The following is a 13,441-nucleotide window of genomic DNA, read 5'->3' on the forward strand; positions in this document are numbered from 1 at the left end:
ATCCGTTACAGCCATGCGGATAAGATGCCTAACATCTGGACTGCTGCCGTTGGGATCCAGCACGGCGTTCCGTATTACCCTCCTGAACCCACCGATTCCATATTGTGCTAACAGTCATTGGATCTCGACCAACGCGAGCAGCAATGTGGCGATACGATAAACCGCAATCGCAATAGGCTACAACCGACGTTTATCAAAGTCGGAAACGTGATGGTACACATTTCTCCTCCTTACACGAGGCATTACAACAACGTTTCACCAGGCAACGCCGGTCAACTGCTGTTTGTGTATAAGAAATCGGTTGGAAACTTTCCTCCTGTCCGCACGTTGTAGGTGTCGCCATAGGCGCCAACCTTGTGTGAATGCTCTGAAAACATTTGCGTATCACAGCATCTTCGTCCTGTCTGTTAAATTTCGCGTGTGTAGCACGTCATCTTCATGCTGTAGCAATTTTAATGGCCAGTAGTGTAAATCCGTCCCGCATTGGCTTTTTAGCGTATCTATCAATTTTCGCTGCCGTACGATAACTGCTTCCCACACTGGACCTCCATGAGTAGCTGCATTTAAATTATAATCAAAATGGTTCAAATGGCTCTGAGCACTATGGGACTTAACATCTGTGGTCACCAGTCCCCTAGAACTTAGAACTACTTAAACCTAATTAACCTAAGGACATCACACACATCCATGCCCGAGGCAGGATTCGAACCTGCGACCGCAGCAGTCGCGCGGTTCCGGACTGCGCGCCTAGAACCGCTAGACCACCGCGGCCGGAAAATTATAATCACCCGGTATAGTATTCACATACCTATTAAAAGGTACTATTTGACGATTAAACATCAATAATTGCAAACCGCAGTCCTGTTTTCATGTAGTGCACAAGACCTCGATGTAATTACTGATGACACCAATTCAAGGCAACCTCTCCGTCATGCACAGCCTGAAAGAGCCTGTTGCAGCACTAACATCGACCAGTAGTATTTGAACAGGTCAGTCGATACACTACTGTTACTCAGTAAAATTTCAGCTTGAGGTTTTTGCTCAGTTCTGTGAGTCAGTCCTGAAACGCTAAATGGCTCAAAGGTTGTCTCGTACGTCCTCCCGAGGCCGCTCCCAACACGACTAGTTCGGATGAAACCGCTACTCCACCTGCCACAGCCCGCAGCCCTACTCCCCGATATTGTGACGCCGGACACAGCGTGTGTAATACGGATAATGCACGCGCTGGTGTGTGTGAGCGCAGCTGTACCAGGAGAACGAGCCCGACTGCTCCGAGCTGTGCCAGTGCAGCGAGGGTGAGCAGCTGGTGTGCAACACGGTGTGCGTGGAGCGCGCCCCCTGCAAGACCGAGTTCGCCTTCTACAACCACGCGGCGCCGTCCTACCAGGCGTACCGCGGCCGCTGCCTCTGCTACTCGGGCCGCTTCATCTGCATGCGCCCCATCCTAGGTCAGTACGCACTTTCTTCATGTTCTGAAGGCAACAGCAATTCGATAAAGGGAGCAAAATTCACGCGATCCAACTACACTGTCTATGTTGACGGTGTTGGGACAGTAACCAGCCTATCTGCAGATCAAATAGCAAATTTATACGTTACTATAATTCTCGTGATGCTAAATGTAGTTAAATAATGTACTATTTTACCTATTCAGTACTAAAAGAAAAGAAGAGGAACAACTTTATAATTAATGTAACAGCATCAACTCAAAAAATCAATGTCTGTGTACTAGTGCAAAATGCATTTCAGTTGCGTAAGTGAAAATATGATCCTTTCCAAACACAGGACATCTTCGAATGTTACTATATATCATAGCATCTTTGATAATCATATGTTTGTAAGCTCTTTGTATGTATCTAAACTTGTGGTGCGTGGTAGAAATCTTCTCTGTGACAAATCTAAAGTGTTCAGTGTTGGGTTGGCAGAAGAGCCAACACCGTGTTACTAGAGGAGGCCGAAATGCACGCGTTTTAGCTCACGCAGGCTGGCGTGAGGTCTGGAACATGACAAGGAATGAGAATTCAGAAAGCGGACGTAATTAGTTTCATACTTAACTTTAATCCATTAATGATGAACGTCACTCTGGACGGTACATGATTCACAATATTGTCTGTTCAGAATTCATTTTAATTACTGAATATGGCGCCTTGCTAGGTCGTAGCAAATGACGTAGCTGAAGGCTATGCTAAACTATCGTCTCGGCAAATGAGAGAGTAAGTAGCCAGTGAACCATCGCTAGCAAAGTCGGCTGTACAACTGGGGAAAATGCTAGGGAGTCTCTCTAGACTAGACCTGCCGTGTGGCGGCGCTCGGTCTGCAATCACTGATAGAGGCGACACGCGGGTCCGACGTATACTAACGGACCGCGGCCGATTTAAAGGCTACCACCTAGCAAGTGTGGTGTCTGGCGGTGACACCACGTTCAGTGAGAAAATTTTACGTGTGCAACAATAAGAATGCAGTGGGAATTTATTCACATCTGTTGGACGGATGTTATGGAAACAAACACTCCAAACCGACATCTCACGTAAGTCACATGCAACGAAAATGTGTAACGCAACCATCTGTGTGTGGCGTGCTTATAATTATGTATTATTTATATTTTAGGACAATTAATCTGTAAAAAACACACCACATGTTATAAGGAAAGCGTGTAAACCGTCTGAAGTTGAATCACAGCGATTCGAAACCGGTAACGGTACCCTTTGAATAAAGGAACTGAAAGTAAATTTGTGGCTGGTTGCTGTCCCAACACCGTCAACATTTGTCTTCAAATAACATCCACGGTCTCAGTTTTGTACATAGTTCCGCATAGTCAGTGCGTACACAACTTTCCCACTAGAGCACGCCCAGCTAAGCACAACAGCGAAGGCGCAGCGCTCGTCCGTCTCCGCACTACGAGATGGTGCTGCCATAGAGACGGACCAAATTCTGCTTCCGCCGATCCGTGTATTAATATATAACGCAGCCAATGAGATTGCTGCTTACGTAGAACCTTTTCTCCTCGCGGATCACACTCGCGCAGTGATACATGAACGCGCGAGGTATTATAACGAGTGTACAGACCTCCGATTAGTCAGTCTGCATTAGTCTGTACCAGTCTGCATTAGTCTGTACCAGTCTGTACGAGCTCTACATTGTCTGTACCAGTCTATAGTCAAGATTCAGTCTGCGCCTAATAAAATTACCATATTCCTGTACATAGCCATGAAGATAAATGTATAGACACTTTTGTCAAGTATCACAGATATATGTGAGAATAAGATTAACGTACCAATACCAAAGGAACTTAAGATTGTCAATTGTAAATAGCATCCAGAACCAAGTTAAGTAATTTCTATGCTTGTTATTATTTTAATAAATGTGTGTGAAAATTGATCAAGTTCTGTTTAAAGTTAGTCACCATCAATCTGCTACTCTAAGCGTGCAAGTGTCATTTCTATCGTCCGACCTAACGGCAGAAGGTAAACACGCCACGATAAGACCACGTGACATATTGCTGACACTCGCTTACTTCGTTAGAGCGACAAGTCAGTCAAATAATCTGATGGTGTGTGTACTGAAGGTCTTACAGTACGCACACCAGAGTCTCCAACCATGTCATCATATGACAAAATTGCATCACTGTCTATGTTCGACGTCAGCGTGCATCCACACACGACATCAGGCGGCAGCATTAGCAGTGGAGGGTATATAATGTAGGTCATGAGGGGGCGGGGGTCCACACGGAAAAGTATTTCCGAAACGATTCTGATCACCCAGATGAAACAAGGGGCCACAAACAGTGTCTCCTCAACCACGGTTCAGTGACTTTGCTGCGTATGGGCCTCCGCAGCAGGTGCTTGGTTGATTCACTCATGCTGACTATTGTTCATCGCCGATGAAGGGTGGAATTTACACACCAGTCTGTAAATTGTTTGCGTGGCGCTGTGGATCAAATACGTACACAGTGCATAGGCAAACGGCGCTACCCAAAACCGGGGCCGAGGCAACTGTGGTGCACCGTGCGCCATACATGACAGAGCTGAAGGACGGCTGTAGAGATCGATACGTGCGAAGAGACGTGTCTGTTGAACAACTGATCACCCAGATGAAACAAGGGGCTGCAAACAGTGTCTCCTCAACCACGGTTCAGTGGCTTTGCTGCGTATGGGCCTCCGCAGCAGGTGCTTGGTTGATTCACTCATGCTGACTGTTGTTCATCGCCGACGAAGGGTGGAATTTACACGCTAGTCCTGCAGCTCGACGTCCACTTAGTGGCAACCAGTGCCCTTTCCAGATGATTCACGTTCTATGCTCCATCGAACAGGTGACATTTGGCGTTTACGCTCCGCAACAATCGTCAGAAGGATCCAAGCGATGGGAGGGAACCTTATGGGCTGAGGGATGTTTTCGTGTCATTGCTTCGGTGATATAGTCATTCTAGAAGGCACACTGTGCGAGGTGCCGGGGCTAGCAGTGCATTTAACACTAAATTCTTCTAGAATCATCATATGTAAATGATGCTCTAAGCCCTCCTTTTCAAACTCCGACTTTTGCTGTTGCACATGGATTAAGAAGAAACGCAAACTGATTGTAATCGACCCTGCAAGTGGAGTAGAAAAGAGTTTGGCACCTGCAATAATTTAATTTGATAGAAATTAATTAAATAAAGGAAAGTGAGAAATGAAATGGTTGCTCTACCGATTAACAGAATGAAAGTTCTGTCCAAATTAACAATTTGATTTATTATGACTAAACTCAAAATAATAAACAAAACGCATGAAACATTTACAATACATCAAATTGGATCAAATTGGATACTCAAATAAATGCTCTGAAGGTGAAGTTGTCCATAAACTAGATTGTGACATTTATGACAAAGTGATATGTGGAGCGAATTCCTTGCAACTCAAATCTTAAGAGAAACACCCAGCCAACCCAACATTAATTGCTGCTACAGTAGTGACAACTCAGACAATGAACACCCAAGACACAACAAAGTTAGAAAAGACAAACAGGCGCGCTCTGCTGAGCTCTGATTACCACCTAGCAAAATTCCCTAATCTGCCGGTGCTGCGGACATACATTAACAAGCTGTCTTCTTAACTGCAAAAAATGATCTGGCGTATCGGTGGCGATGGCTGGTTGCTTCGACGTCAGTTCTGGCTAAAGTTGACTGTATCGGAGTTACTGAGTGACTTCGCTTGTTAAAATCAATCACTGTACCGTCAGTGATTGTGTGGCAGGCCTTCTTCATCTCCCTCAGAGGCGCATTTGTATTGCTAGGAAGTCTTTAGTCTGGAACAACCAGACCAGGATAATTTGTTTCGGGCTATACTCGTGACATTATCATCACCACGACGCGGACTTCCCAAGCAGCGTCTCTCGTCACCCGGGTGGTCCGGTGACAGGCGGGTTCTGCTGAACTTGAAAGGGTTAAGCCGACGGGTGTGAGGGAGTAGAGTGGATGCTTTCCAGACGCCAGCCTCGAATGGCTCCATATCCCTGTCGTTATCTTCCAGAACATCAATGACTCTCTTCCTGCACGTCCGCGCTGCAAAAGGTGGTTATTTAGGCTTTTGACATGTGGACGCATTCATGTGACTGGACCGTGTATATCCGACATGTACAGAAATCAGGCTGCACTTCACTATGGGGTACACGAAAAGAAGGAAACAGTTGAGAAATGAGTGGGACAGAGTTGTAGCCTGAAGCCCATCTTATTTAATCTGTATATTGAGCAAGTAAAAAAGTAGCCAAGGACAAATAGGGAATGGGAAGTAAGATTCATGGAGGAGAAATAAAAACTTTAAGATGTATTTTCAGTTGGCTTTCATCTCGGGATCCTCGACTGGCGTCTGTTTTATGATTTTTCCGACGTTTCGCCAGCACGAATGGCTTTAGAATATCGACCACTCGTGTTAGCGAAACGTCATAACGTCGACCGAATATCCCGAGATGAAAGCAAACAGGAATGCAAGAACAGGTGGCCACGAAAGTGTCAACAATTTTGTTAAAGCTTCGAGGTTTGACGATGACACTCAAAGTCTGTCAGATAGGGCAAAAGGTTTGGTCGATCATTTGATCGAAATGAGACCATAACATGGACACTAACAAAAGTGAAACAATGCTAATGAAATGTAGCTGAATTAAGTCAGTAGATTCTGAGTCGATTAGGTTAGGAAATGAGACTGTGAATGTAGTAGACGAATCGAGCTATTTGGGTAATAAAATACTGAGTATGGCTGAAATAGAGAGGATATAACATACAGCATGGCAGTAGCAGGAAAAGAATTATGAAAAACAGAAGTTTGGTAACATCGAATATAAATTTAAATGTTAAGAAACTTGAAAGTATTTGTCAGAACGTGATCTTATATGGAAGTGAAATATGGACTATAAGGAGCGCAGACAAAATGAAAATAGAAGCTTTCGAAATGTAATGCTACAGAAGAATGCTGAAAATTAGTTGGGTTTATAGGGTAACTAATGAAGAGTTGCTGAACTGAACTGGGCGTAAAGAAATTTATGGCACAATTTGACTAAAAGAAACCATCTGTTGACACTCCACAGTTAGTTAGATGTTCCGCAGATCATCTGAATGATTCTTCTATATAAATTATGTGGAACGAGTCAGTTTACAGGATATGTATACATAATTACGTCAACATTTATGAACACATTATATTTTAGTGCTGCTCATGCGTCTATATTTAAAAACAAGTTCCTCTTTCTTGTTTTGTTTTATAGGATGTTAGTTTTTAGATGGATATTCGTCCATGTAACTGAAGGGACTGTCCAGTAGAAATGATTTTATATTCGATTTAAAACTTGCTTTGCTACCTGTCAGACATTTTTTCTGTTGCTGCGTAGTGAACGCCTTTTTGCGTCGCTGACAGCTTTACTAAAGGGTAATGGATGTCATTTGTTACTCTCGTATTGTACTAAACCATTGTTCTTCTCCAATTGTTATGGATTATTTATGACGAATTGTACTAACAAACTATGACGGTGCAACTGAAACGCCGTATTTCATATTAAATACAAAGTATGTTGTTAAAGTGAAACACATTTAACGAAATTTGTTATTTTATGTTTTTCTTGGTGGTAGGCACAAAGTACCCCCACCCCCTTGTATTACACGTTATAAAAATGCGTTGGTATCGCTAGGATTAAAATACTGCTAACCTGCAGCTCCAATCATCCTGCACCCTTAGACCGCCCTTGCTAGTAACAATATGTGATAACTACCACTGGATGGTATACCGAGTCACCCAGCGTGGACGGTCTTTCTGGAACTAAGGTTGCATTGCAAGAATGTCTAGAGGGCAGCGCTTTGCTCCTGTGCTTCCTAAAGCTAATTCTATTTCACACGGCCCTGTGGCTGTCTGCATCAAACTGGATTGGCTCTACGCAAAAATCATTCACTGTTTGTTACTTTCTCTCCCAATGCTCCTAGCCAGGGTTATATCCCCTAACGAATGCCCTTTCTAAACCTACACAAAATTACTTACAATGAACTTTCCCCTCGACTTAATCCATTTCTCTGTAAACTTTCCCCTGCATTTGCTGCTTTCAAAACAAATATTGTTTTGCCACAGCTGCTAACACGATCGTTCCACCAGAAAATACTCATCGTCCTACTTTACTCCACTGTAAAGAACAAAACAAACATCATCTCATGTATACAGTTTTACAAAACGAAAAAGATCCTCGCCTCACTACAAATAACCATTATTCCAAGTGAAAAATACACAAAAAACAAATGCAGCTTTTCCCAAATACTGAATACATAATTCATCAGACAGCAATGATTAGTAACTACACTCCCCACACACTACATACACACAATAATGTGAACAAACTCTCGAACTGTTACACTAAAATAATAACCCAACTCAAGCAAACAACAAAAAATAAGCTTCATCCTATCAAAAAAATTAAATTTACCCAAAATTACAATCTGCAAACTAATATATCAGGCAAATTCATGCAAAAAATAAATCTCCCCATAAACAATGCATTTAAATAATTGAAAATCACTCATTACTTGCACAGTATCTACTTACACACTCTCATTACCACGGTATAGGACGTAGGACACACAAAAACAAATACAGTTAATGAACCCACAAAAATTCGCAATCTACCGTTACTTCGGTGGCCTCAATGCGTGTGGTACTGTGAGTCTAACTTGTGCAGGTGTGTCGTGCCTTGCCTTCCTCTTAGTATCCCTTCACTCCATTCCTAGGGCTGACACTGATGACAGCAGTAACGAATCAGGCGTTCTCTGAAAAGGCCATATACTTCCAAAGTGCGTGACAGTTGTATGTGTTGAAAGCTGAAATGTGATGTTCACCAGAGTGGTCATTTATGGTACTTGATATGGACCCTGATATTCGCTAACGAATTTCTTCCCTTCCCCTTTGGAGCAAGTCGTCTTGTTAACCTCACTCACTGCCCTACACAATACTGCAGTGGTTTTGCGTCACTGTGTTCCATTCACTCTTAATGTTTGAGGACCTTAGTCATAGCTTTCTGTAACCACTCTCACACCTCTTAACATCTTGCACAATTTCGCACTGTGTTGCGATGCTTCCCCAGTTTACGTTTGATCATTTCAAAGGGCGATGGGATTTTCTGACCATGTACTACCTCATATCGCTAAAGGTCTATACTTTTATGAATCTTAGAATTATAAGCTCTGACAGTGTATGGCAACAGAGTATCTAAGTCATTGTGATTGGTATTTATATACTGGCTCAGCGTTTTTACTAATGTACAGTGCGCACTGTCTGTTGTTCCTATCGCCTGTGGATAATGAACTTGTCCTCAACTTAAAAATATGCAACACAGTGCACATATGCTTCATCAGTTCTGACATATAATTGGTGCCCTTGTCCATGATTAACATCACTGGAACACGAAACTTTAGTAATCAATTAATCACCATTGCCTGTGCTACCGTGTTGCTTTGTTCATTTAGGACAGCTACCATTCCACATATTGCAAAAAATGATTTATTATGGCCATAATGTAGCAGTTCCTCACTGGCGTTTGCACATAAGGTCCTAAAATGTCCAACCAATCATTTCAAAAGGCTTACTAACTTCTGGTAACCTCTACTGTGTAAATACAGTGATGGGTCAACTCAGCCCACTGCACTCATCATACACAATTATTGACATATTTCTTCACAACTTGTTTACATGTATGCCATCGGTAATGTTCAGCTCCCCTCTGTTCCATGATTCTAAGGCCACCATGAAGGGAGAATATGTGACCACGTGGCTGCTGCCACACTTCTCCCCATAACATGACTGGAACCACAATACACTGTCTGAGCTTTTTTGTCTTGCATAATACACTGTTGTGTACAACTGGCTATGTTGCAAATATTTTACAATCCATCTCAACAGCTTCCATTTCCTGCCATTCCACTGGTCTTAATACATCAATCTTTACATTGAGACTATCTGCATTACCATCATTTTACCAGATTTATGGATTACTTCAAAATCGAATTCGCTTAGCATCAGTGCCCTATGGGTTAGCCTACTAGATGAATCCTTCAACCTCATTAACAATGGTAGCACCACATGATCCTTTACTACATTAAATATTTCACCTTATAAATAACAGTGGAAGCATGTCACGCCATATATGTGGTTCTATATTTCCTTCTCCATTGTTAGAATAGTTCCTATCTGCCTTAGTTAACTGACATGACATGTAGGCAACCGGATGTTCCTTCCCCCTCTACTCGCTGATTTACTTAACACATAGTCCAGTACATGATTATTTGTTCCACATGATAATAGGTACTCTTTTTCTTAATTCAGAAAGATAAATACTAGATTAGTCGTAAACAACTCTTTCAGTTTTCCAAATGTATCTTCACATTCTGAGAGCTACTGGAATTTTACAGCTTTCTTGAATAAGTGCATGACAAATCGTGCTATTGCCTATAGCAATTCGCTTACCCTGAAAACGAGTGAAACTAATTCCTTGTCTGAAGAGCTGGAAAACTTTGTATGGCGTCTAGCAATCTGAGATTTGTTCATACACCATCATGACTAATTACATGTCCTAAGTAATTCACTTCTCGTAGTACAAAGTGACATTTTTCTGTACTAAAAGTTATGTGCACTACATGTGATCTCTTGAAGAAGCCCCTTAAACAACTCACATACTTTTCTGTATATTTCACAATAACAATGATATTATCCAGATATTTGCTATGGCTTCAGTCCTCTCAGAACTCAGTCCAAGGAACGCTCAAATGTGGCTGGTGTATTCTTCAACGAAAAATTTGAAAACAGCAGCACTGTTACAAGGAACTGTAAATGCTGTTTTTGGCTGGTACTTCAGTGCTACTCCCAGCCGGTGACAGCCTCAGTGCCAATCTGTTTGAAAAATACCTAAATTACCCCAAATTGTACAAAGTTTCCATTGTATTTGAGACTGGATATGTGTCCAGAATCATATGACCATTGGGGTACCTGTAGACGCAACAAAATCGATATTTCCTCGTTTCATCAGAACTCTTTTTTTCTACAATCACCTCATGTGGGCCATACGGAATGGTACTTTCCTCAACAATACCGACTCATAATTGCTGATTAATGAAATCGTCCATCGTCGGTTGCAGGAGATGGGGTACCCAATGTGACTTACGGTTCACAGATGGTTCATCCCCAATTGGTATTCTATGTTGCATCACTGGTATCATTAGTGAAAGCGTACGTGGGATGAACAGATCCTCAAATTATAATTCTTCCATGGTTACTTTCTTCATTCATTTCAGCGTTTACCCTTCTCATGTAATGCAGCTACACTGGCAATTCTGATTCATCATACCCAGATAACCTTCGTCTAAAGCATCAGAACTTGTGACCAACAATTCTTTAGACAAATACATGTCTTTGGTCAAAAAATTGTCTATACCGATGTGCACTAACTGCACACCATCTGTTTCTCGTACATGTACAATGCTCCTGCACACACAACACTGTCCTTTATGTTTTTCGTCATTTCTCCCAGTGGCTGAACCACACTTAACACGTTTACAGGCTGACCTAATCCTACACTCACCCAAAGCATCTTTCCTGGACCTTTCGTTATTTTATCGTATCTTGACAATTTTTCCTTAGTGCTCTTTCACACAACTTAATTGGTTCACATTTTGCGAGAGATAGACCTTGTGGTAGTATGTCACTACCAACAGTTTTCCTCAGGTTGAACGGTGTTCCATCGAATTGTACTATGCACAGCCCAAGGTCATGATGCTTACATAGAAAATCTAACTCTAGGATTTTGCACCAGCCATACCCAGATATTCAAAAATTTCATACATCCCCGGAAATGTTTTGCTTCCATCTGAAAATTTAATACCTGCGAACCCAGCGAATGCACGTCATTACGCCCAACTCCACACAACTTACACCGTGAAGGGCTTAACCGTCACTTTCCCATGAGGTTATATTCACCTCAGACATATGGGCCCCTGCCTCTAATAAAAACTTGGGTTCACTTCTATCCACTACGTCAATCAAGCAAAATCCTACCGCTTCGCAAGTTTCACCCGCGTAAAAACTCACTGGGAGCGTCGCTGGGCGGTCCTGGAGCTCCGTTTGCTGTTTAACGGTTGGTTATTTCCATTTCGTCCCTTCCCGTTATCCCCTCTATTTCGCCTATAGTCCAACTCTCGATAACTGAACTTCCCACATTTGCTACACTATGGCTGACAGCAGCCTCGCTGTATGTAGCCCGAACGTCCACAGCAGTAAAATTTGAAGTCAGTGCAAAAAATACTTCTTCTGTCACAGACTCTGGTTACCGCATATATTTCTTCTAAAGCTGTTACCGTGCACATGGCTCTGGCCAAAGTCTTTGAAAACTAAGCGTGCAATCTCCGCAACACATCGAGTTAGTGTTCCCCCTCCAAACTGATCCAGTGCTCTCTGTTGAGCTTTTTAACGCAGGGCTCTTTTTGTGTCGTCACTCTCCGTTACCTCATAGCAGTTAACTTTAAGTTTTCTTATCTTCTCTGACACACCATGTAACTGCTAGCGAAAATACCTGCAACTGTTTGGCCGTCTTTCCCCAGTGCTTAAAATGTTCGAGGATTTATAAGATCCTCATGCCACATTAAGTATGTTTTAGCATAACGTATTAAGCTTAATTCGGCCATACGTAAAAACTGCCCATCTACCCAATAACCTGGCTTTGCGGCCGTCAACAAATTATTCACAAATGCTAACATATACACCTCAGCTTTACCAAAAAAAGGATCCACTAGGCTAGCGACACCAGTATACAGGATGGATGGCGAAAAACTAACCGAGGGTCTGTCCTCCTTCAAAAAATCTAACTGCCTTTGCAAGTCCATTTTATCTGTCCTCTGAAGACTGAGCCGCTTCCTGAGTGGCAACCGTTTGTTTTTCTAATTTAGTCATTTTAAAGCCTGTATCTGTCACAGTAGGACAAAATATAATAGGACAAACAGAGAGTGAATGTCTAACATTAGCAATACTTTAACACATTCACCACTATTCAGTCTTTACACCTCAGTGCCAAACATGCACATTCGTTGCACTACCTTAAAACAAAATACAGATTAAAAGAGGTTCCCTGTCTTTGGATTGTTATCGTACCTGCATTCTGACTCTACTCTATTTAACCATTATTCTCTGGGACACCTCTTTCGCCGTATATCATGGAGTTCTCAAGAGATTTATGACTCTTAGAAATTTCTATGCTTCAGGTCCACTGTATGTGCAATGCCATGCGAAGAGCCACTAAAATTTATTTTATGATACTGTATATTAATTACATACGCAGTGGAGTTAATGTGGACACAACTATACGGGGACAATGTTTCTTTATAATTTTGTCGAGCCGTGCGGAGTGGTCGCGCGGTTTGAAGCGCCATTTCACGGATTGCGCGGCCACTCCCGCCGGAGGTTCGAGTCCTCCCTCGGGCGTGGGTGTGTGTGTTGTTCTTAGCAGAAGTTAGTTTAAGTAGTGTATAAGTCTACGGAGCGATGATCTCAGCAGTTTGGTCCCTTAGGAATTTACACACATTTGAACATTTTTGCCGAGAATTTCCGAATAGAATATTCTTTCCATTATTGATTTTACCAGAAATGCAGGGAAATCACAGATCATGAGTGGAGTTGAGAGCGAAAGTGACTCATATTCTATAAAATGGACATTTATTACAAAGAAAACCCTTCACTCTCACAGCACACATCATGCATCAAGAAAAACAGTTAATGTTGTTCCTTAAGATGTAGAGGGCGTGGGGGAGTTAATATCAATAATTTTTATCTTTAACTACCGTATGTGAAGAAACAGGGAGTGTGGATACACTACGAAGCGCATAATTGTGAGTCTCGAAACACACAATCATTCACGCACCAGATACCTACAGGCGGAATTACACAATGAAATGATATTA

At 42.3% G+C, this 13,441-nt stretch overlaps 1 protein-coding gene across 1 annotated transcript in view; it reads left to right on the forward strand.

Moving 5' to 3' along the window:
* LOC124556422 overlaps window positions 1-13,441 on the forward strand; it is a 962,508-nt gene that overhangs the window by 837,261 nt on the left and 111,806 nt on the right. The window contains exon 11 of the mRNA XM_047130380.1: window positions 1,244-1,448. Within this exon, the coding sequence (XP_046986336.1) occupies window positions 1,244-1,448 (205 nt within the window). The remainder of the gene's footprint in view (window positions 1-1,243; window positions 1,449-13,441) is intronic.

This window comes from Schistocerca americana, chromosome X (assembly GCF_021461395.2).
Source record: "Schistocerca americana isolate TAMUIC-IGC-003095 chromosome X, iqSchAmer2.1, whole genome shotgun sequence".
NCBI lineage: Eukaryota > Metazoa > Arthropoda > Insecta > Orthoptera > Acrididae > Schistocerca > Schistocerca americana.